The sequence below is a fragment of the Mirounga angustirostris genome, unplaced genomic scaffold (genome assembly GCF_029215605.1).
Source record: "Mirounga angustirostris isolate CCGP_5_RB_7025 unplaced genomic scaffold, mMirAng1.0.hap1 SCAF_3, whole genome shotgun sequence".
Taxonomy (NCBI): Eukaryota; Metazoa; Chordata; class Mammalia; order Carnivora; family Phocidae; genus Mirounga; species Mirounga angustirostris.
Window position 1 is genome coordinate 193,854,503 of NW_026991711.1, and position 23,321 is coordinate 193,877,823.

Below are 23,321 nucleotides of genomic sequence, written 5' to 3' on the forward strand. Positions count from 1 at the left end.
AGATGTGTGATTTTATTTCTGGATTCTCAATTCTGTTCCATTGGTCTATGTCTATCCTTGTGCAAGCACAACACTGTTCTGCTTCTTAGTAAGTTTTTGAAATCAGGAAGTGTTAGTTCTCCTACTGTGTTCTTTTTAAATATTGTTTCGGCTATTTAGGGTCAATTTCTGCCAAAAAAAGGGGGGGGGGCAATTGGAAATTTGAAAGGATTGCATTGAATCTGTACGTAAATTTGGGGAATACTGCATCTTGACATTATTAAGTCTTCCAGTCCATGAAAGTGGGATACCTTTACATTTATGTAGGTCTTCTTTCATTTCTTTCAGCAATGTTTTGTAGTTTTTCTGTATCTACTGAGATGATCATGTGTTTTTTCCCCTTAATTCCATTTGTGTGGTGTATTATATTGAATGATTTTTGTATATTGATCCACCCTTGCATTCCTGGGATAATTCTCACTTTGTTATGCTGTATAATCCCTTTAATGGTCTTCTGAATTTAGCTTGCTAGTATTTTGTTAAGGATTTTTGTATCTATATTCATAAGAGATATTTATCTGTAGCTTCATTTTCTTGCAGTATCTTTGTCTCAGTTTAGTGTTAAAACAATACAGACCTTATGAAATGAATTAGAAGTGTTTTCTCGTATCCTCTTTTTTAGAGTTTGAGATGTACTGGTGTTAATTCTTTAAAAATTTGGTAAAAGTCACCAGTGAAACGATCTGGTCCTCAGCTTTTCTTTGTTGGAAAGTTTTTTGACTACTGACTCAATCTGTTTGCTATACGTCTTCTAAGTTTTCTATTTCTCCCTGAGTCAGTTATGTTAGTTTGTGTGTTTCCAGGAATTTGTTCATTTCTTCTAGGTTAGCTAACATGTGGCATCCAATTGTTCTAATATGTTCTTACAATACTTTTTATTTCTGTAAGGTCAGAAGTCACATCTCTGCTTTCATTCCTGATTTTAGAAATTTAAGTCTTCTTTTTTCTTGGTCAATCTAGCTAAAAGTTTGTCAAGTTTGTTAAACTTTTCAAAGAACCAACTTTTAGTGTCATTGATTTTCTGCATTATTTTACTCTTCTCTAATTCATTGATCTCTTCTCTAATCTTTATTTCATTCCTTCTATTTACTTTGAGCTTAGTTTTGTGTTCTTTTTCTACTTTCTTTTCTAAGATGGAAAGTTAAATTATTGATTTGAGATCCTTTTTTAATGTTGGTGTTTATAGCTATAAATTTCTGAGAGTCCTTCTTTCATTGCATCTCCTAAGTTTTGGTATGTTGTGTTCCCATTTTCATTTATCTTAAAATACTTTATAGTTTCCATCATGATTTCTTCTTTTATCATTGGTGATTTAAAAATGTGTTGTTTAGCTTCCACATATTTGTAAGTTTTCCAAATTGCCTTATGTTGTTGATTTGTGATTTCATTTCATTTTGTTTGGAGAACATTCTTAGTATAATTTAAATCTTCTAAAATTTATTGAGACTTGCTTTGTGAACTAACATATGGTCTATCATATGGTGCACTGGAGAAGAATGTATTCTCCTATTGTTGGATACAGTGTGTTCTACATATGCCTGTTAGGTCTATTTGGTTTATAATATTGTTCAAATTCATTATTTCCTTGCTGATATTTAGTTTTGTTGTTCTATTCATTATTGCAAGTGGAGTATTGAAGTCTTAAACTATTATTGCTAAATTCACTTTGACTCTTGAAGGATATTTTGGGTAGATGTAGAATCCTAGTTGGTAATCGTTTTCTTTGAACAAAGGAAAATATAATTCCTTTTACTTTGGTTTCCATCATTTTTAATCTTGTAAGCCAATTGTCAGTCTTACTTCTAAAGTTGATACTTTGAAGCAACTATGTCTTCTTTAAAAAAAAAAAAAGTTTATTTATTTATTTTGGGGGGAGGGGCAGTGGGAGAGGAAGAAAGAGTCTCAAGCAGACTCCATGCTGAGTGCATGTCCGCCATGGGGCCCAATCTCACAATCCTGAGATCACGACTGAGCCAAAACCAAGAGTTGGAAGCTTAACTGCACCACCCAGGCGCCCTTGAAGTGATTATGTCTTCTTTCTCAGGCTGCTTTTAATATTCTTTTCTTTATTTTGGTTCTAAATATTTTTATTGATATGTCTAATTGTGGTATTCTTTGTATAAATCCTGCTTTGATTTTGTAGGGTTAATGAATCTGTAGAATAATAACTTTCATTGGTTTGAGATAATACTTGGCCATTATCTCTTCAAGTTCTGATTCAGCCTATTTATCTCCTTCCTCTTTTTTTTAGGAATTCATACTATGTTTGTCTCTATGTCTTCAGTCTCTAACCTTCATTTCTGATTTTTCTATCCTTTTTTTCTTAATGCTTCACTCTGAATATTTTCTACTGATCTGTATTCTAGTTCACGGATTTTCTCTTTAGCTATTTCTAATTGGTAAAATTCATTCACTGAGTTCTTATTTTAGTCATTGTATTTTTTTAAAAGTTACATATTATTCTCTTTATCACTTCCACATTTCTGCTAAAATTCTTAGTCTCATATTTTATCCTTTAAACATAACTTTAATTTTCTTAATTTAAATTCAATTAGCCAACATATAGTACTAGTTTTTGATATAATGTTCAATGATTCATTACTTGTGTGTGTGTTAACTCCAAAATCTGAAACTTCTTTGGGTTTTCCTATTATTTCTGTTATTTTAATTCATATTGCAGGAATTCCTCAATTTTTGAATTGTGTGTCTGGCAGTATATACACAAAACTTTTATGGATAATACTGAGGTCTAGAATAATGTGTCTTCCTCTTGAGATGTTTATTTTTGCAAGGTGTCAGAGACACTATTACTCAGATCACATCTTAGTACAATTTCAGTGATTGAAATGGTCAGAAGCAGAGCTGCCTACCTACTCCTTATTTATATCACTCTTATGGTGCATCCTGGGTGATTCCTAGTAACCAATCACTGTCAGCATTAGCTCTGCAAGACAGGAAAAACCTCACTGCTTAGCCACCTGGCCTCTCAGACTCCTTTTCAAAATTGGCTTATGTCTCAAGGGAAAAAGAAACTCTCAGTAATGAAATCCCTGGGCCTCTGTTTTTATCTTGAGTTTTGTTTAGTAATTTTTTACTAAATCATTAACTCTCTTATACCTTCAATCAGATTTTGTTTTTGTTGTTGTTTATCTTTTCTTAACAGTCTTCAGTAGGAAGTTTAGCTTGACCTACTTAGTCTGCCAATACTGGAGCTGTAATTTCCCTGGTGAGGACTGAGGCTTATGCCACCCCACAGAAGTGGAAACCTCTCCATGGTCTACTTTCAAGATTTTGTGCTGGAGGGATTTGAGGGTGGCCTGGGGACCCAGGCCATGCTCTTTGCTGTGTTCCTGGCCCTGTACATGATGACTGTGTTGGGGAACCTCACCATGATCATGGTTATCACCCTGGATGCCCACCTGCACTCCCCAATGTACTTCTTCCTCAAGAACCTCTCCTTCCTGGATTTGTGCTACTCATCTGTCATCACCCCCAATGCCCTGGTCAACTCCTTTTCCCCATCCAAGGTCATCACCTTTGCAGGCTGTGCCACCCAGCTATTCTTTTTCTCTCTACTGGTCACCACTGAAGGCTTCCTCCTGGGTGTCATGGCCTATGATCGCTTCATGGCCATCTGCAGCCCCTTGCGCTACCCCATCACTATGTGCCATTCTGCCTGCACTCGCCTGGTTCTGGGCACCTACTGTGGAGGCTGCCTCAACTCTGTTGTGCAGACCAGCTTCACATTCCGCCTCCCATTCTGCAGCTCCAATCATATCAACCACTTCTTCTGTGATGTTCCGCCCCTGCTTCAGCTCGCCTGTGGCAACACGGCCATCAATGAACTTCTCTTGTTTGGTATCTGTGGGATCATCATTGTAGGTGTGACATTTGTGGTCCTCATCTCCTATGGCTACATCACAGTGACCATCCTGAGGATGCACTCAGGAGCTGGGAGACGCAAGGTCTTCTCCACCTGTGGCTCCCACATGGCTGCAGTGACTCTCTTTGTTGGGACTGTCTTTGTCATGTATGCCCAGCCAGGAGCAATTGAATCCATGGAGCAGGGCAAGGTGGTCTCTGTCTTCTACACGCTGGTCATCCCAATGCTCAATCCCCTCATCTACAGTTTGCGAAACAAGGATGTGAAGGAGGCCCTGTGGAGGCTGGGCCAGAAATACACAGCCATGTGAAGGATGTGGTGGAGGAAAGAGTGTGTTCTGCAGGCTGGATGGAAGCCTCAGAGAGACACTGAACTATGAGGACCTCCTCAAACCTCTTCCAATTCCAGATGGAATTGGATATGTTAAGAAACTCATTCATTTACTCTTTCAATCAATGTTGCTTGAAAGCATTTAATGGACCAGATGTTTACTAAGTGGGAAATGCATAGACAAATAAGGATGTTCTTCATCCAAAACTCTAAATGTTCAGAGAAGGAGCAGGGACTTGAATCACATGAAGACTAGGCAGAGCAATCACTCGGCATCAAGGCAGGGGTGGGTTTTCTGCCTATTACTTACCATGGTTCTCTGGGCCATCCATGAGATTTAGTGGGAGAGAAGTCAGATGTTTGTGCATCTTGATCAAACTTGGAAGAAAAAAATGTCTTAAACACTGTACCTTCACCCTCCTGTCCTCCAGAGGCAGGGCCTTGCTGTCTCCTCTTGGCCAGACATGAGCATTTACCTCTCATAAATGGGCTGCCATCCTCAATACCATTGCCAGAGAGATCTGTCTAAAATAATAATGTAATACATGGCTAAGCCATTCCCCATGGTGGTTTTGGTGTCATTAGGAATAGGCTTGGCTGGAGTGGTTCAGGTCTGACGATAGGGCCTCTCTCACAGAGAAGCCAGGTTGGTGGTCTGAGGCAAATGCATTGGTTTCATTCAGGGGAAGGAGATCCCTTGGGCTTTGCTTCATGACACCAAGGGCATGGAAGACACTGTTAGTAGAAAAAATGACCCAGAGATCCAGCTGTGACATCCACCTTTCTAGTCACAGAATGGGAGACATGAAGTATAAACAGATATAATTTTTATGCATCTACAGAAAAAATATCAAATCATATCCACTCGGGGAGATCACCATCACCCAGGTCAAGAAAGAAACCTACCCAGTTTCCACAATACCCCTGCCTCCTTCTAGTCAGTGACCTGCAAGGTTAACACCTATCCTCCCTCTAACACACAGGTTAGTTTTGCCTGCTGTGAACTTCCTATGAATAGAACCACACAATTTTTCTTCTTTTGTGGCTTTTTTTTTTTTTTTTGCTAATACTCTTTGTGAAATTAATCCTTATGATTGTGTATTGTAGCAGTTCTTTAATTTTCATTCCTATATAAATTTCATTAAATGAAGATACCATAATTTGTCCATCTTACTGTTGATGAACCCTTGGGTTGTTTCCAGTTATTGTCTTTTAAAATAATGCTGTTATGAAATACTTATATAATTTTTTTGTTTGTTTTTTGTTTTGTTTTGTTTCGTTTTGTTTTGCTTTTGCTGTGAATTAATTCCTTTGGGCATACTTAGGAGTGGAATTTTTATCTTTTTGGATAACTCAAGTTTTCCAAAAATGTTACAGCAATCTTTGTTCCCAAAAATAGTGCCTGAGAGTTCCTGTTGCTGCACATCATCACCAGACGCTATATTGTCTGTCTTATCAATTTTAGTCATTCTGGTGGGTAGATAGCCACATATCATTGTGGCTTTCATTTTCATTTCTCCAATGGCCAATGGGTTAATCAGATTTTCATATATTTAGCAACAATTTGGATGTCCTCTTGGGGAAGTATATATGTTTTTCTCAGTTTTCTACTGTATTGTTTTTCTTTTTCATACTGGCTGTAGAAATTTTGTCTATATTCTGGACATGAACCCTTCACCAGTTATATGATTTGCAAACATCTTCTCCTTCTTTGTGGCTTCCACATTTGCACTTCTATTGATTAAAAAAATTTCTCTATTGACAGAAGTTCTTAAATTTACTTAGTAAAGTTAGTTTATCAGTCATCTCTTTCATGATTACTTCATTCTGAGCATGTTTAAAGAATCACTGCCCATACTAGATCCAAAAAGATATTTCTCTATGTTACCTAGTAGAAGTTTTCTTCCCCAGTCTTTTATGTTAGTATATATAATTCACATGGAAATAACTTTTTTATGGTTTTTGTGATATAGGGGTTGTTTCTTTTTTTTATATGGTTATCCTACCGACCTTTTTAAAAAAAAAAAAAAATATATATATATATATATATATATATGTTTTTCCCCCACTGCTATGTAGTGTCACCTTTGTCATAAACCAAGTGTCCCGATATATGTTGGTGTATTTCCGAGTCTTATTGTGTCCCATTGGGCTGTCTATTCTTGTGCTATTTTATAATGTATTGTTGAATATTTAAAAAGTAAAATATCATAATATAAGCTCTTCAGTATATATGAATAAATATAAGAAATAATGTGCAATATATTTAGAAATACAATTTTAAATGTTATTGAAATATATAAAAGAACTGAGTAAATGGAAATCTATACCATGTTCATGGATGAGAAGTTTTAACATAAAGATTCTTATTATGCAACATAGCCATTATGCTCTCTGACTCCTTTTGTTTATTTTAGAGTGAGCGAGCAAGAGAGAGAGAGAGTGCAAGCAGGGGGAGGGGCAGAGGGGAGAGGGAGATCTCCCCGCTGAGCATGGAGCCCAACACAGGGCTTGATCTCACAACCCTGAGATCATGACTGAGCTGAAACCAAGAGTCAGACACTTAACCAACTGAGTCACCCAGGTGCTCCAATGCTGTCTTGCTTTTAACATGATTTTTTTTTATAGTGCTGGACAAATGATTCTAAAATTTCTATGTAGAAACCAGCTATAAGAATAACCAAAGCGACATGAAAAATTAGAACAAAATTAGAAGGAATGTGCCTTTCTTACCTAGAACTCTCCCACAATCAAGAGCACACCAGGTTGAATGATAAATGGACCCTAGGCAGAGGCCCTGACATTTCTGGCTCTCAGCCCCTTGGCCTGTTCCATGGTCCCACTGCCCACCATGGCTTCTCAGCAAATCACTGCTGCTCCAGCCTCTGACCATGCAGTTTATCCGAGCCCCTGGAAAGGGCATCTATCAGAGAGGGGTGAGCCTTATGGTGAGGCTTATAAGACCAAGCCCAGAGAAGTCTGGCCATGTTGGAACACTCTCTGGGCAATCATGGTCCCTCTCTTGTCCCAGGAAGCCAGTGTTCCTCTTATAACAAGCCTGCAATGGTGCCTAGAGTGAACCTCCTTCCTAGCTTGCTGGCTACACCTCTATCTTGTTTGCCACTGCCCTTCCCCAGCACAGTCCCAGCATCAAGTCCAGGACAGATCTATGTACTCTTCTTGCATGACTTCCCTCCACTGTGGATACTTCTACCAGTGCATCTCCCATGTTACATGAATGGCAACTGTGTGTGTGTGTGTGTGTGTGTGTGTGGCATGTGCATACATGTACACCTGTCTCAAGTACAGAGATCACATCTCAGCTGTCTCTGTAGCCCCTGCTCATGGCATCTGGTAGATGCTGAATGTTTGCTGAATTGAACTGAGTCACCCAAACTGCCTCACCATCAGCAAAGTGGTTCATCGTGATCTTCACTAAAAACATGGGGCCATCAGGCACTCCCATCTTTACTTACTCCCTCCATCTTCCCAGGATGAATTGTCCCCATCCTGCTCAAGGCTGAACCCTATACTGGGTTTGGAATTCTACCACGTCCACTCCTCTGGGCTCCTTTAGGGACTCTCTGCCAACAACCATTCTCTCTCTCATTTAATTTTGACCTTTCTCTTTCCTGACTCTTTCTCTTCAGGCTTCAAACCTGTCCAGAGATCTCTCACCCTTCCCTTTAGCCCAGACATCTCTGGGCCTGCTTATATCTCTCACTCACTCCCCATGAACGTTTTTTAAACCCAGACTCTGCACTCACTGTCTCTACTTGTGCTATCCTGCATCCCTTTGCAATCAGGCCTCTGCACCCAGCACTACATCTAACTGCTGACAGTGCCACTGAGTCTAATGGACAGTTTCTGGTCCTTATCAGCGACGACCTGAGTGGATTTGGGTACTGCTACCTCTTTCTTCTTTGACAGCACCTCCTCCTTCAATATCTGAGGCACGTGGCAATCCCTGTTCTTTCCAAATACTTTTGATAATTCCTACCCAGACACATGTGTTGGTCCCTCTCTTTCATGTCATTTAAATGCTGGTGCCCCCAGGGGGCTGTTTTTGCCCCTCATCTCTCCAGGGTCCATTTGCCGCCCACTCAGTGATCTCTGAGGTTACTGTCTCCAAATGAGACCCTTCAATCTCATCCACCCCCCATCCATAACACAAAATACTACATGTGCAGCTTAGTGATTCTCCCATGTGAAAATCCCCGTGAAACCACCACCCATGCCAAGATTGAAACATTTTCAGAACCAAAGGGGCCGATTTGTACCCCTTCCCAATTAATACCCTGCTCCTAGGGTGACAACCATTCTGATCTCTAATAACATAAATCAGTTTCTTCTGCTTTTGAACACTATAAAAATGGAATACACACTGCCATAGATAGATGTCCTCTTTTGTCTGGCTTATTTGGCTCAGTGTCATGCCTGTGAAAGTCCTCCCTGCTGTTGCATGTTGCAGAGGTTCACTCTTCCCCACTACTGGCATAGTATGTTATTACATAAACACACAACTTATGTATCCTCTCTACTGTTGATGGACATTTGAGTTGTTCCAACTTGGAGGCTATCACAACTCAAACTGCTATGAGCAATCTTTTGCATGTCTTTTGATGATCATAAGCATGGATTTGTGTTCCAACTATGCCAGTAAACTAAAGTTTCTGGGTCACTGGGGCCTGTTTAACATTAGTAGATAACGCCAGTTATATGGAAACTTTCAAGGAATCTACAAAGTATCCTCTAGAACAATAAATAGGTTTAGCAAAGTCTCAGGGTACAAAGTCAGAATACAAAATCAATACTATTTCTATAGATTAGCAATAAACAGTTGGATTTTGAAATTTTAAAAGTACCATTTACAATAGCATCATAGAAATGGAATATTTCAGTATAAATCTAACAAAATAAGTGGAAGATACTTTGTATAAAATTATAAAGACTGATTTAAAAAATTACAGAAAGTCTAAATAAATGAAGAGATAAACTGTGTTCATGAATTGGAATGTTCTATACTGTTAAGATATCCATTCACCCACATTTGATCTAAAGATTCAGTGTAAACCTGATCAAAACCCCAATAGACTTTTTAAAGATACTGATGAGCTAATTCTAAAATTTATAGACCACTACTGATCAACATAGTACTAGAAGTCCTAGCCTCAGCAACCAGAAAACAAAAAGAAATAAAAGGCATTCAAATTAGCAAAGAAGTCAAACTCTCACTCTTCACAGATGACATGCTACTTTATGTGGAAAACCTAAAAGACTCCACCCCAAAAACTGCTAGAACTCATACAGCAATTCAGCAACATGGCAGGATATAAAATCAATGCACAGAAATCAGTTGCATTTCTTTTTTTTTTTTCTTAAGATTTTATTTATTTATTTGACAGAGAGAGAGATAGCGAGAGCAGGAACACAAGCAGGGGGAGTGGGAGAGGGAGAAGCAGGCTTCCCGCCAAGCAGGGAGCCCGATGTGGGACTCGATCCCAGGGCCCCGGGACCATGACCTGAGCCGAAGGCAGACGCTTAATGACTGAGCCACCCAGGCGCCCCAGTTGCATTTCTATACACTAACAATAATGCTGAAGAAAGAAATTAAGGAATTGATCCCATTTATAATTGCACCAAAAACCACAAGATACCTAGGAATAAACCTAACCAAAGAGGTAAAGGATCTGTACTCGAAAAACTACAGAACACTTATGAAAGAAACTGAGGAAGACACAAAAAAATGGAAAGACATTCCATGCTCATGGATTGGAAGAAAAAGTATCATTAAAACATCTGTGCTACCCAGAGCAATCTACACATTCAATGGAATCCCTTTCAAAATACCATCGACATTTTTCACAGAGCTGGAACAAACAATCCTAAAATTTGTATGGAACCACAAAAGACCCTGAATTGCCAGAGGAAGGTTGAAAAAGAAAACCAAAACTAGAGGCATCACAACGCCTGACCTCAAGCTATCTTACAGAGTTGTAATCATCAAGACAGCATAGTACTGGCACAAAAACAGACACATAGATCAATGGGAACAGAATAGAGACCCCAGAAAGGGACTCTCAACTCTATGGTCAACTAATCTTTGACAAAGCAGAAAAGAATATCCAATGGAAAAAAAGACAGTCTCGTCAATAAGTGGTGCTGGGAAAATTGGACAGCCACATGCAGAAGAATGAAACTGGGCCATTCTCTTACACCATAAACAAAGATAAACTCAAAATGGATGAAAGACCTAAATGTGAGACAGGAATCCATCAAAATCCTAGAGGAGAACACAGGCAGTAACCTCTTTGACCTCAGCCGCACCAACTTCTTGCAAGACACATCTCTGAAGGCAAGGGAAACAAAATCGAAAATGAACTATTGGGACTTCATCAAGATAAAAAGCTTCTGCACAGCAAAGGAAACAGTCAACCCACGGAATGGGAGAAGATATTTGCAAATGACATTACAGATAAAGGGTGGTATCCAAGATCTATAAAGAACTTACCAAACTCAACACCCAAAGACAAAGAATCCAGTCAAGAAATGGGCAGAAGACATGAACAGACATTTCTCAAAAGAAGACATACAAATGGCCAACAGACACATGAGAAAATGCTCCACATCACTTGGCATCAGGGAAATACAAATCAAAATCACAATGAGATATCATCTCACACCAGTTAGAATGGCTAAAATGAACAAGACAGGAAATAACAAATGTTGGCAAGGATGTGGAGAAAGGGGAACCCTCTTACACTGTTGGTGGGAATGCAAGTTGGTACAGCTACGCTGGAAAACAGTATGGAGGTTCCTCAAAAAGTTAAAAATAGAGCTACCCTACAACCCATCAACTGCACTACTAGGTACTTACCCCAAAGATACAGATGTAGTAAAAAGAAGGGGCACCTGCACCCCAATGTGCATAGCAGCAATGTCCACAGTAGCCAAACTGTAGAAGGAGCTGAGATGTCCTTCAACAGATGAATGGATAAAGAAGATGTGGTTCATATATACAATGGAATATTACTCAGCCATCAGAAAGGATGAATACCTACCATTTACATCGACATGGATGGAACTGGAGGGTATTATGCTAAATGAATTAAGTCAATTGGAGAAAGACAATTATCATATGGTTTCACTCATATGTGGAATGTAAGGAATAGTGCAGAGGACAATAGGGGAACAGAGGGAAAACTGAATGGGAAGAAATAAGAGAGGAAGACAAACCATGAGAGACACTTGACTCCAAGAAACAAACTGAGGGTTGCAGATAGGGAGGTGGGTGTGGCAAAGGACTTGTAGACTTGTATGCAAACTATATAAAGAACTCTCAAAAATGGGGCGCCTAGGTGGCTCAGTTAAGCGTCTGCCTTCAGCTCAGGTCATGATCCCAGGGTCCTGGGATGGAGCCCCACATCGGGCTCCCTGCTCCGTGGGGAGCCTGCTTCTCCCTCTCCCACTCCCCCTGCTTGTGTGCTCACTCTCTCTCTGTCAAATAAATAAATAAAATCTTTTTAAAAAAGAACTCTCAAAAATCAATGATAACAAGCACCCTCCAAAAACAGGGAGACAAACATTCTAATAGATACTATACCAAAGAAGATATACAGATGGCCAATACTCACCATCATGAGTCATAAGGGAAACAGAAATCAAGACCACAATGTGATAGTTACTATTACACATTCACTTGCATGGCTATATGTAAAATTCTGACAATGTTAAGTGCTGGAGAGTCTGTGGAATCACTGGAACTTTATATCACCACTGGAGATGTACACTTATACAACCACCTTGGAAAAGCGTTTACCAGATTCCTGTAAAGCCAAACATACGTTTCCAATATGACCCTGCAGTTCTACTCCCTGTGTATCTACTCCTCTTATTTGTATTAAATAAATTAAATATTTAACCAAGAGAAATGGACACATATCTGCAAAAAGACTTGTACATAATGCCAATTCCAACTTTATTCACAGTATCAAAAAACTGAAAACAATAAAAATGTCTGTTGCAGATGAGTGGCTAAAAAGTTACGGTAGATCCCTACAATGGCAGAGTATTCAGCAATAAGGAATGAACTGCTGATACACATATCAGCATGGATGAGTCTTGAAAATATCATCTCAGAAACATATACTAGATGCAAAAGAGTATGAATGTATTTGTATGAGATGCTAGAATTGCACAACTTTGCTGTATTTACAGAAAGCAGGTCAGACGTTGCAGGTGGGGGGGTTTGACTAGAGGAGTAGGAGGGGATGTTTTGGGTTTGGGGATAATGAAAAGTCCTGTATCTTGAATGTGACAAGAGTTACATGGATACATACATTCGCCAAAACATCACCTATACTCTTGGGGCACCTGGGTGGCTCAGTCAGTAAGTGGCTGCCTTCGGCTCAGGTCATGATCCCAGGGTGCTGGGATCGAGCCCTGCATCGGGCTCCCTGCTCGGCGGACAGCCTGCTTCTCCCACTCCCTCTGTCTGCCACTCTGCCTACTTATGCTCTCTATCTCTGTTAAATAAATAAATAAAAAATCTTTAAAAAAAATCACCTATACTCTTAAAATGGGTGCATTGAACTGTATGTAAACTACATGGCAAAAAAGTTGCTTACAAGGAAATAACCTCTTGAAAATTCTTGGTTTTCTGCCTGCTGACTAGAACAAGGGCAGCTTCTTTTCTTCTTTAGGTTCTGAATACAGACATCTGGAACAGGGCAAAATTATAAATCTATTTGTTTTCTTTCTCTTTCCTTAAATGTCCACATCTCTCCATAGAACACAGTTCTAGGATTCAACAAGTTCCTTGCATTTTGCTTCTAGGGGTGAGAGGAAAAAGCGACCAGACCCAGATTTGGTTGGATGACCATCTTTCCTCTGATCTGCAATTGACGGCAATACCCTTGGTTAGCAAGCAACTCTTGGGACAGAAGCACAGGCAGAGGCGAATTCCTTAATTAATAAAGTGTTCCTTCCTGCCATGGTGATTCCATGCCAGACAACTAGGACCCACACGTGTTCCTTGTTAACATTCCTAAGAATGGACTCAAAACAGCACGGCCTTCCAAAGCAAGCTGTGATGATGACAACTCCCTCTTATTTAGCATGGGTGGGGCTCCACCTTTTCCTTTTTAAAAACTCTCTTTGTTATGAACTGAATTGATCCTCCCCAAAGTTCACAGGTTGAAGCCCAACACCCTTATGTGACTGTGTTTGGAAACAAGGCCTTTGAGGATACAGCTGAAGTTAAAGGAGGTCTAAGAGTGGGTCCCCAGGCCCATAGGCCTGATGTTCTTACAGGAGGAGGAGGAGACACCAGGCACTCATGGGGACGAGGCCACGTGAGGATACGAGGAGACCACCATCTGCACGCCAAGGAGAGCAGTCTCAGCAGAAACCAGCCCTGGCAACACCTTGATCTTGGACGTCCTGCCTCCAGACTGAGAAAATAAGTTTCTGTTGTTGAAGCCGCCACACGCTTGAGGTGCTTTGTCATGGCTGCCCGAGCAGACTAATACACTGCCCTTTAAAAACATTACTGACGGGCAACTGATGTATAATCAACTGCACAGACCTAAGTGTTCAGTTTGACGGGTACTGATAATTAAATGCAACCATGTAACTACCACCTGCAGACAAGAAAGAAAATTCCATCCCCACAGAAATGTCACCCGTCATTCCCAGTCAATCCCACCCCACCCCCTCCATCATCTAACCTGCATCCCCGTGGATGAGCTGTGCTGCCCCAGGACTTCATATGAACGGAGTCCTAATTACGGATTCCTCTGTGTCTGGCTGCTTCCTCTCAGCACCATGCTGCTGTCCACCTGCATCCGTTCTCACTGCTGAGCACACTTGGGTCAGGGTCCAGTTGGTGGCCATGGTGATAAGGCTGCTAAATACTCTTGAACAAGTCTCTTTCTTCCTTTTGGTGCACACATGTACTCATCTCTCTTGGGCAAATGCCTGAAGGTGCAGCTTGCAGACCAATGGTCTCTAGGGGAGATGCACACTTAGCTTTCTAAGGCACTTCCAAGCCACTGCCCAAGGTGGCAGACCTGACATGCCCACCAGCAGGGTCCTGCCCCCAAACCCTGCACACACCCAGGCCACTCTCCTCTCCCTCTCCTACTCACCTTGAGGACCTCTGACATCTGCAGTTGTTATTTCAGACTCTGGCCATTCAAGCAAGTGTGAGATCACATCCCATCACCATCACCCTGATCGATGACGTTGAGCATCTTTTCAGGTGGCCACTGGTCATCTGCATACCTCCTTTTATAAATGTTCTGTTCCCATGTTTCATTAGGTTGTTCATGTTTTTATTGTTGATTTGTAAAAGCTCCTTATATATTTCGAATATGAGTTCTTTGTCAGTTATTGTACATAATATTTCTCAGTCTGCAGCTTGATTATTCCTCAATGGCATCTTTTGTCAAGTAGAAATTATTAGTCTCAAGCCAGGTGTCTCTCTAACCCTCATTTGTGTAGATGGGAAACAGGCAGGGAAGTTTCTCCCCAGGTCACACATCTCAGAGGGTAGAAGCGAGACCCACACCTGAATGTCCCAAGCACTGTCGCCATGCTGTACTTCTCCAGGACAAAGCCCTGCTCTTCCTGTCCTCCGAGGGCCTGTCTGGGCATCATGTCACCTTGCCGAGCCTCAGTTTATTCATGCAAATAGCACATGACCTGCCTCTCTGGAACATCCTGGGGACTTAATGATAGAAAATGCTGTGTTCTAAGTTGGCTTTCAGTGAATGCCGTCCTATGGGATTGTTAAGACAGCTAACTGTTCCAAATATTTTCACAGCAGGTTTGGTGGTTTTCCTGTCTCAGCAAAAGTTCCAGCAGGTTCTTTCAACATTTACTTAACTGTGCTGGGCACAGTTGGGGACAGAATTCTGCCCTCCTAGTGACAGGATAAATTAGGTCTCAGCAAAACAAAATTTAAAGTTGAAAGAATAAAAAGAAAAACCAAACAGAACAAAACCAATAAAACCATCCAAAGACGGCCGGCTAGGACCAATCATCCTGAGTCCCACGCAAGTCCCTTCCAATAGGAAGCCTCGATCTCCCAACCCACAAGTGACTTTCCAATTGTGCAAACATCTCTGTCCTGCCCCAGCATGGACGAAGTCCCCGCTGGGCAGCTAACACCGCTGTGCAGGGCAGACTCCAGATGAAGACACAGGCGCCATGCCTGGCAGAGCCTGGCACACCGTTTTCCACAGACAACTCCCACCCATCTGCAGGTCTCGGCCGGGCCCTGATGCCGATAACTTCTCCAAGCTCCAGGGACTCATCCATGAAATCACTTAATGTGCTTGACCTTGAAGGTTGGAACTTCCTTCTCTGCTTTAGCTGGAAACCATGGAGCCAAAGAAGCTGGAGTGGGACCCCAACTTGGGGCAGATCCAGGAGACAAGAAGAAAGCCATCTGAGTGCTGCCCTCCACCCCGGCACCCCCAGTGCTGCTGGGGACCCCCGCCCCTACCCCCATGGCCACGCCACTGGCCACCTGCCCTCCTGCCTCTGGACCCTGCACATATCTGAGCCACTCTCCTCTCCTCTGTCCTGATGCTCCCTCTCCTACTCACCATCCGGGGCTCACCTCAAGGGCTCCCTACACAGTGGGGCCTACATCTGCCCCAGCACCTGCCCTCACAGTTTTCACAGGCTCTTCACTTACTGTCCTGCCCCATGGGGCTGTGAGTTCCACCTTCTGTGACATACTCACACCCACACACATATGTGAGCATGTACCAGGTGTATCATCACAGCCATGGGCTGAGGTGGGTGCATAGGAGGAGGTGTGTTGAACTGTATATGGACAGGCACACACCGCATATATATCCTCCCTCAAAATACACATCTGCACACACACACAACAAAAGGTAAATTCCATATAGTAGATGAACAGGTATAAATGTGTCAAATAAGAGCACCTACCTCTCTACACCTCACCTTTTCCTCATACACAGTCTCACACACACACACACACACACACACACACACACACACACACACACACAAACACAATGGAATATCACTCAGCCATACAAAAGAATGAGATCTTGCTATTTGCAATGGCCTGGATGAAGCTAGAGGGTATCATGCTAAGTGAAACAAGTCAGAGAAAGACAACTACCATATGATTTCACTTATTTATGTGAAATCCAAAAAAATAAATGAATAAACAAACAAAAAGCAGAATCAGACCTACAGAGAACAAACTGGTGGTTTCCAGAGGGGCGGGATGGGGGTGGACAGAATAGGGGAGGGGATGAAGAGGCACAAACTTCCGGTTATAAAATAGTAAGTCACAGGGATGGAAAGTGCAGCATCGGGAATGTGGCCAATGATACTGTTGTCACATTGTGTGGGGACAGATGGGGACCACAGTCACGTGGCAAGCACTGAGTCATGGATAGAACTGTCTGATCACTATGTCGTACACCCGACACTGATATCCCATGTCAACTATACTTCAAGTAAAAATAAAAATTTTTTTAAATGTTTGCCCCTCTAGCGAGCAAAGTGATGTCTTGTTGCCTTAACTGACATTTTGCCACTTCGGGACACTTTGAGTACCTTTAACTATTTACTGCCACTGGCTGTTGGTTCTGTGAATTGTCTTCTGGGTTCCCCGTGCCCATCATTGTCTGATGCGTGGCTTCATCTGCCATTTTGCACAAGTACCCTACATTGGTAAATTACTAGCACTTCAGCCCTTTGTGATGTACAGTTCCTGCGGCTCCTTCCAAATTCACCATCTGTCTCCTGGCCTTGTCTATGATCTCTGGGGAGAGAGAATACAGTCAGAGCCCAAGGACCAGGGTCTGGTGCCTCCTGAGAGCTGCGGGACCTGGGGTGAATCCCTGTGTGCAGTGGGCAGACGGTGACTACAAGTACAGGAACTCAGGGACTCAGGAAAGAGGGGGGAGCCAAGGACAGAGAACGCAGCATGCCTATGGCCCACGAATGTCCTCACAGCACTAGTAGCTTGCACTGCCACCTGCGCAGGGGGCTGTCCTGGGTGTAACTTGGGGTCACGTGCACTCAGCACCCCTCCTTCACAGGCTCAGGCACAGAGAGACTGCAGTTGTCCCAGGACCACCCAGGGGACGAGCAGCTCTGGGAGCCTGGTGACACTGCCTCATGTGCTCCATCTGCCTGTCTCCTGACCAGGCAGCATGTGGAGCACATGCTCAGGTCCCCTGTCCCCCATGGGTTGTGTGGCAGGCAGCCCTCATACTGGGATGTGTTCACACAATGGTCTCATCCCAAGGGGCCCCGGGGCCCCAAGTCTAGGAGGTCACCTGGGGCTGACGTGAGGACCCCATCTCTTGGAGTCTTGGGCCTGCAGGGCCGGAAATCCTCAGGCCTGGAAGACCCATGCTGCTCTGTCAGCACGGCTGCTCAGTTACTTGTCCCCCCTGCCTGAGGCCTGGTTTCCTCTGTCACGCATCTCACACACGGCTGGGACTGGCCCCACCGACATCCGAGTCCACAGCCTTGCAGCTCAGCTCTGGGGCCCCAATGGCCATGGGGTCTGTCTTCTCTCTGGGCAGCCTCTGGGCCATGATCCACCCCCGTCTAATGATCTAATGAACTGGGTGGGGGTGGGCAGCAGGGAGGGCTGCCACGTGGCCTGTCACCCCCAGAGCAGGAATGGGGAGCTCCCTGCAAAGTGCAGGCATGCACCCCAGCACCAGGAATCCAAGGCCTAGAGTCTCACACAGGACCCTCGAAGCCTCTGCCCATTTCCAGGCAAGGTCAGCATAGCCTGCACATTTCTGGAGGCGAGGGGGCAGCAGTTTCATTTGGCTGGGCCTGTTTGGTCCAGGTGAGGTCTGGCCCATCCCACCACCAGGACTCTGGGGGGTCAGGGGTCTGTCAGAGCAGCCTCCCTCTAGACAGGTGTGACTTGAAGACCAATGGGAATGCAGGTTTCCCAGCCTCTCCCCACGCTCCATGTCTGGCTGTGCCTGTAGCCATGCCCCCGCCCTGAGGTGCGCTGGAGGCTCATGAGGTGCTGCAGTGTGGATGCTGGCCGGGGCACAGAACCTTTCCAGGCTGCCTCTCTCCCCTCTCCAGCAGGCCCCAGGACTTGGCTATTTTCAAAGTCCCTTGCATATCAAATACACTATTATTTGTTTAGATTTATTGTTTTCTTTTTTTGAGTGTAGTTGACACATGATGTCACATTAGTTTCAGGTGCACAACGTAAACAATGCTGCAATAAACATGGGGTACATATTATCTTTTCAACTTAGTGTTTTCATTTTCTTTGAGTAAATACCCAGTAGTGGAATTACTGGATCATTTCTCACAGAACTAAAATAAATATTACTAAAATTTGTATGGAACCACAAAAGACTCTGAACAGCCAAAGCTGTTCTTTCTTGAGAAAGAACAAAGCCAGAGGCATCACAATCCCAAATTTCAACACTGCTACAAAACTATAGTCATGGGACACCTGGGTGGCTCAATTAGTTAAGTGTCTGCCTTCAGCTCAGGTCATGATCCCAGGGTCCTGGGATTGAGTCCTGCATTGGGCTCCCTGCTCAGTGGGGAGTCTGCTTCTCCTTCTCCCTCTGCCGCTCCCCTCTGCTTGTGTTCTCTCTCCCTCAAATAAATAAATAAGATTTTTAAAAAAAAGCTGTAGTCATCAAAACAATATGGTACTGGCACCAAAATAGACACATTGATCAATGGAACTGAAAAGAGCCCAGAAATAAACCCTTGCTTATTTGGCCAACTAATCTCGGACCAAACAGGAAAGAATATGCAATGGGGAAAAGACAGTCTCTTCAGCAAATGGTGCTGGGAAAACTGGACAGCTACATGCAAAAGAATGACACTGGGCCACCTTCTCATCTTCTCACACCATACACAAAAAACAAAACCAGAATGGATGAAAGACCTAAATGTGGGGCAGGAAACCATAAAACTCCTAGTAGGAGGACAAGCAGTGATTTCTCCAACATTGGACATAGCAACTTCTTTCTAGATGTGTCTCCTGAAGCAAGAGAAATAAAAGCAAAAATAAACTACTGGGACTTCATCAAAATAAAAAGCTTTTGCACAGTGGAAGAAACTGTCAACAAAATGAAAAGGGCAGCCTACTGAATGGGAGAAGCTATTTACAAATGACATTATCTAATAAAGGGTTAGTATCCAAAATATATAAAGAACTTGTACAACACCAGAAATCCCCAAATCATCTGATTAAAGCAGCACAGAGGATGTGAACAGACATTTCTCCAAAGAAGACATCCAGATAGCCAACAGACACGTGGAAAGATGCTCAACATCACTGATCGTCAGGAAAATGCAAATCAAAACCATGAGATACCACCTCACACCTGTCAGGATGGCTAGAATCAACAACACAAGAAACAACAGGTGCTGGCAAGGATGTGGAGAACAAGGAACCCTCGTGTGCTGTTGGTGGGAATGCAAACTGGTGCCATTTATTTACATCTAACAGACATTTATTGAGCACCTACTGTGTGGCAGCCACTGCTTGGTTATAAGTTGTCCCTCTAGTGCACAGTCATCCTCAGGTCAGGGGACTGCCTGGACATCCCTGCCGCCGCCCCTCCTCAAGGGATAATCGTATTGGACTGCAGGGCACTTGCCATTCCCAGGGAATCACATGCCCTCCCCAAAATTACACAAGTGATAAAAAGCCATCAGAGCCAGGGCGCCTGGGTGGCTCAGTTGGTTGGGCGACTGCCTTCGGCTCAGGTCATGATCCTGGAGTCCCTGGATCGAGTCCTGCATCGGGCTCCCTGCTCAGCAGGGAGTCTGCTTCTCCCTCTGACCCTCCCCACTCTCATGTGCTTGCTCTCTCTCATTCTCTCTCTCTCAAATAAATAAATAAGTAAATCTTTAAAAAAAAAAAAAAAAAAAAGCCATCAGAGCCATACCTATGAGTAGCTCATTTTCTGACTCGTCAGGGGTAACGATGATTCACACAACACAATGGGCACCTGCAGATCTCACAGCGTGGCTGACCTCCCGTGCTGACCTGAGCTGGATGCAGGAGGTGAAGACAAGGCCTCGAGGTGCTTGCGGGCAAGCTGCTCATTCCCCTTGAGACTGTGCCTGGGAGGGAGCAAAAGCAGAGCGTGACGGGGCGGGGGGGGTTTCAGTCACCTTTGCCCTTGGCCGAGGCCTTGCTTCTGTGACTGCTCCTCAGTGTCCGTCTTCAGCTTCTTGAGAAACAAGGGGCCTTTTTATCTGAGCACCTCTCCTCAGCACCTTCTCATTCTGGCTCCAGGCAGAATTCACAGCAGTAAGATTTCTAAAATCACTTATGCTGCTTTTTAAAAAATGTGACTTGTTTTGGAAGCGCGCTTAGCCCAGCTGTTTGGTGTTTGTGCAGGAGCTCAGAGGCCTGCCCCCACCCTGGCGGTATCCAGAGTCCTGATAAAGACCAAGTCTGGCGTGGGGCAAACGCTGTCCCTGCCCAGGAGACACTGAGGGCCAGGAAAGGAGACAGTCCCTTCAGAGGCACTGACTGCAGTCCTGCAACAGTGGGAGACATGGACACAATCTTACTGTCCAGTTGCTTCCCAAGCCCCACACCCACACGGTTGGTCACAAGGTCTGGAAAGGGCTCCCTCGTGTTAGCGTCCTCACATCCAAGAACCAGTAGCTTTAGATCCCAAGGATTCCCAGTTAACGTTAGCAGAATATTCTCCAAAGATCCCATTACAGCCATGGGGTGATGGCCAACCCTTAGACGCCTTCCCCTTTGTAGAAAGGTGCTTCCCCAACTGCAGGGGTTTGAGTCGTCCCAGGGGGTGGGACCAAGGGTGGGTGCACCAACTGGAGGCCTTCTCAGGGACACAACCACCAGGAGGGAGGACACCGGGACAGGAACAGCCAGCACCGTCAGAACCCTGTTTCTACCTGGCCAAAGAAGCCCATGGCAGAGGAACCCAGGAGGTGGCCTTGTCCAGGGTCCCGGAGCCCAGGGCAGCTGTCCTCTGCTCGCCCATCCTTCCAGCCTGCCAACAAATCCCTGCTCCCTCTCAAGGGCGCTGGTGCAAAAGCTCCCTCCCGTCCTCACTGAAGAGTCTTCTCCAGGCTTCCAGAGGTCTTCCTCACCCTCAGCCAGTTCTCCAAGGAGCCAGCAGCCATTCCAGCCCAGCTGTGCCCCACCTTCTCACGTCCCACAACTCGGCTGGCAGCCGGGCCTGGGGTCAGCTGTGGCGTAACTTACACAGCATTTCTCAATGTGGCAGAGATGGGCACACACGTCCCTGTGATCAAGGCAATTAGGTATAAGAAGCAAGAATAAGTGTGTTTTTGTCACTATCAATAAAAAATACACTACTAACAACGGCAAGAGTTTTGCCAAAGGAGTCAGCACAGGCACAAAAGTAAGCGGAAGCTGCTATGTGTCCCCTAATGGACTCGCCACTCCCTGATGGGGCTGGCCAAGGCATAGCGAGGTGAGCGAGGGGAAGGATGCAAATTCCGTCTCTGGGCCTCACAGTCCCAAGAAGCTGCAGACTCTGTGAAGGCAAAGGGTGGTCTACAGCTCAAATGTTTAACCAGGTCTCACCGCGTGCGACACACACGTGATTACCATCCACAGAGCTGCCTGGACCAGACTAGTCTGGAATTCTAAGGCCCACACAGAGCCCTGTGGGGTCCTCACGCCAGCTCCTCACTGGGGCCCACTGTGCCATCGAATTCCTGTGCGTCATTCTCCTTGCTTCACCTCAGTCACTCCCTCCTGCTGAAAAACCGTGATCCAAGAACCAGGGGGCACCTCAGGGACTGAGGGCCTTGTCTGCCGATGAGGAACGGAGGCCCAAGAAGCGAGGTGTCTGGGTAGGGCCCACAGCTCCTCGGTGACCCATGACACATGGGTCGCTGCGGGGTCACTGCAGGGCTGAGCCAAGGCCGGCCCCAACACAGTGCAGCACAAGCCTCGCGGGACTCTGTTGTAAACCTCAATGGACGAGGACTGTAGGGTAACCACCAAAGAATTCACCCCAATACTGGTGATCCCCACAGACACCTGGGGCCTGTTCTGGGGAACCCACTAGGACACTTTTACGTGGGTTAAACCCACTTTAACCCACGTAAAAACGTGAATTAAACTAAACCTGAGAAAGTCGCTCTCAGAACGCAGACAGCACGCAGCTCACCTGCGGGGAAGCCTGTCCCTCTGAGTCTTTGACACAGAGGCAGCCCCAAGCCCCAGCCCTGGGGCCGAGCCTCAGAGGAAGGGGCTTCCGACACCACAGAGCACGTCTGTCCCATCTTGGCAGGGACGGTAGGCTGTGACCCTGCTCTCGCTCCGGGCCAGGGAAGCTTGCCACACTAGTCCTCCCAGGGCCTCGGCTGTCATGCTCTCAGGGCAGGAGCACTGTCCGAATGACGGCCTGGAAACCCGCACACCACTCCCAAGAACACAGCAGAGGTGAGGTCTCCTCCAGTTTCGGACTTCATCTGTCTTCAGGCCATCAGGGGTGATGCTGTTCAGCGTGTTCTCCCGGGGGAGGTCGGCATGTGCCCTGCTTAACTCTAAAATACGGGGACTGCGGCAGTCCTGTGGCATGGGCGTTTCCTGGTTGAAGAAACACTCTGCGCTTTGAGATCGACGCGAAATAGGAATCTTAATTTTTACAGCCATTACCTATTGCTGAGCTGGGCCAAGGAGAAAGACAAAAACACCTTTTTTCCCTTCCATGTTACATTCCCTTTGGAACGACACAACATACACATTTCTCAAGAGGAGGGCACCTGTCAGGGTCATTGTCTAGCTGTCCTGAGTCTTCAAGCCTCAGGTCTCGGGACAGCAGCTGCTCTGGGGCTTACACAGGTGACGCCAGGCCCGACGTGGTGGGGGAAACGTGCCATGAGCACCTGCCCACTACAGTAAGGTCTTAACAGAGTGCCACGAGGAGGGCCCCCTATACACGCAGCACTGCTTAGTGATCTAATACGAACACCACTTCGCAGGCTGTGAGCCTCATGATTACTCAATACTGAGTTCAGGAAAAAAAGCAGTGTACTTGTAAGCTGA

The 23,321-nt window shown here is 44.6% G+C and overlaps 2 protein-coding genes across 3 annotated transcripts in view; one reads left to right on the plus strand and one right to left on the minus strand.

Annotated features, from left to right (window-relative positions):
• LOC123838265 (olfactory receptor 6B2) overlaps positions 1–23,294 on the minus strand; it is a 79,101-nt gene extending 55,807 nt beyond the window's left edge. The window contains exons 1-3 of one of the 2 annotated variants that reach the window (XM_064587390.1): positions 22,441–23,294; positions 21,389–21,543; positions 20,203–20,803 (exon numbers count right to left, since the gene is read on the minus strand). The gene's annotated coding sequence lies outside the window, so the exon portion shown is untranslated. Of the gene's footprint in view, positions 1–20,202; positions 21,544–22,440 lie in introns of both variants that reach the window. The other variant, XM_045867305.2, reaches the window with a different exon arrangement.
• On the plus strand, positions 3,282–4,232 carry LOC123838264 (olfactory receptor 9S13-like). The gene has a single exon (XM_045867304.1). The coding sequence runs from the start codon at positions 3,282–3,284 to the stop codon at positions 4,230–4,232; it is 951 nt and encodes a 316-aa protein (XP_045723260.1).
• Positions 23,295–23,321: the final 27 nt, after the last annotated feature.

Excerpts from the sequence above, each read along its gene's own strand:
- LOC123838264 (XM_045867304.1), top strand. The coding sequence starts at position 3,282 with ATGCCACCCCACAGAAGTGGAAACCTCTCCATGGTCTACTTTCAAGAT.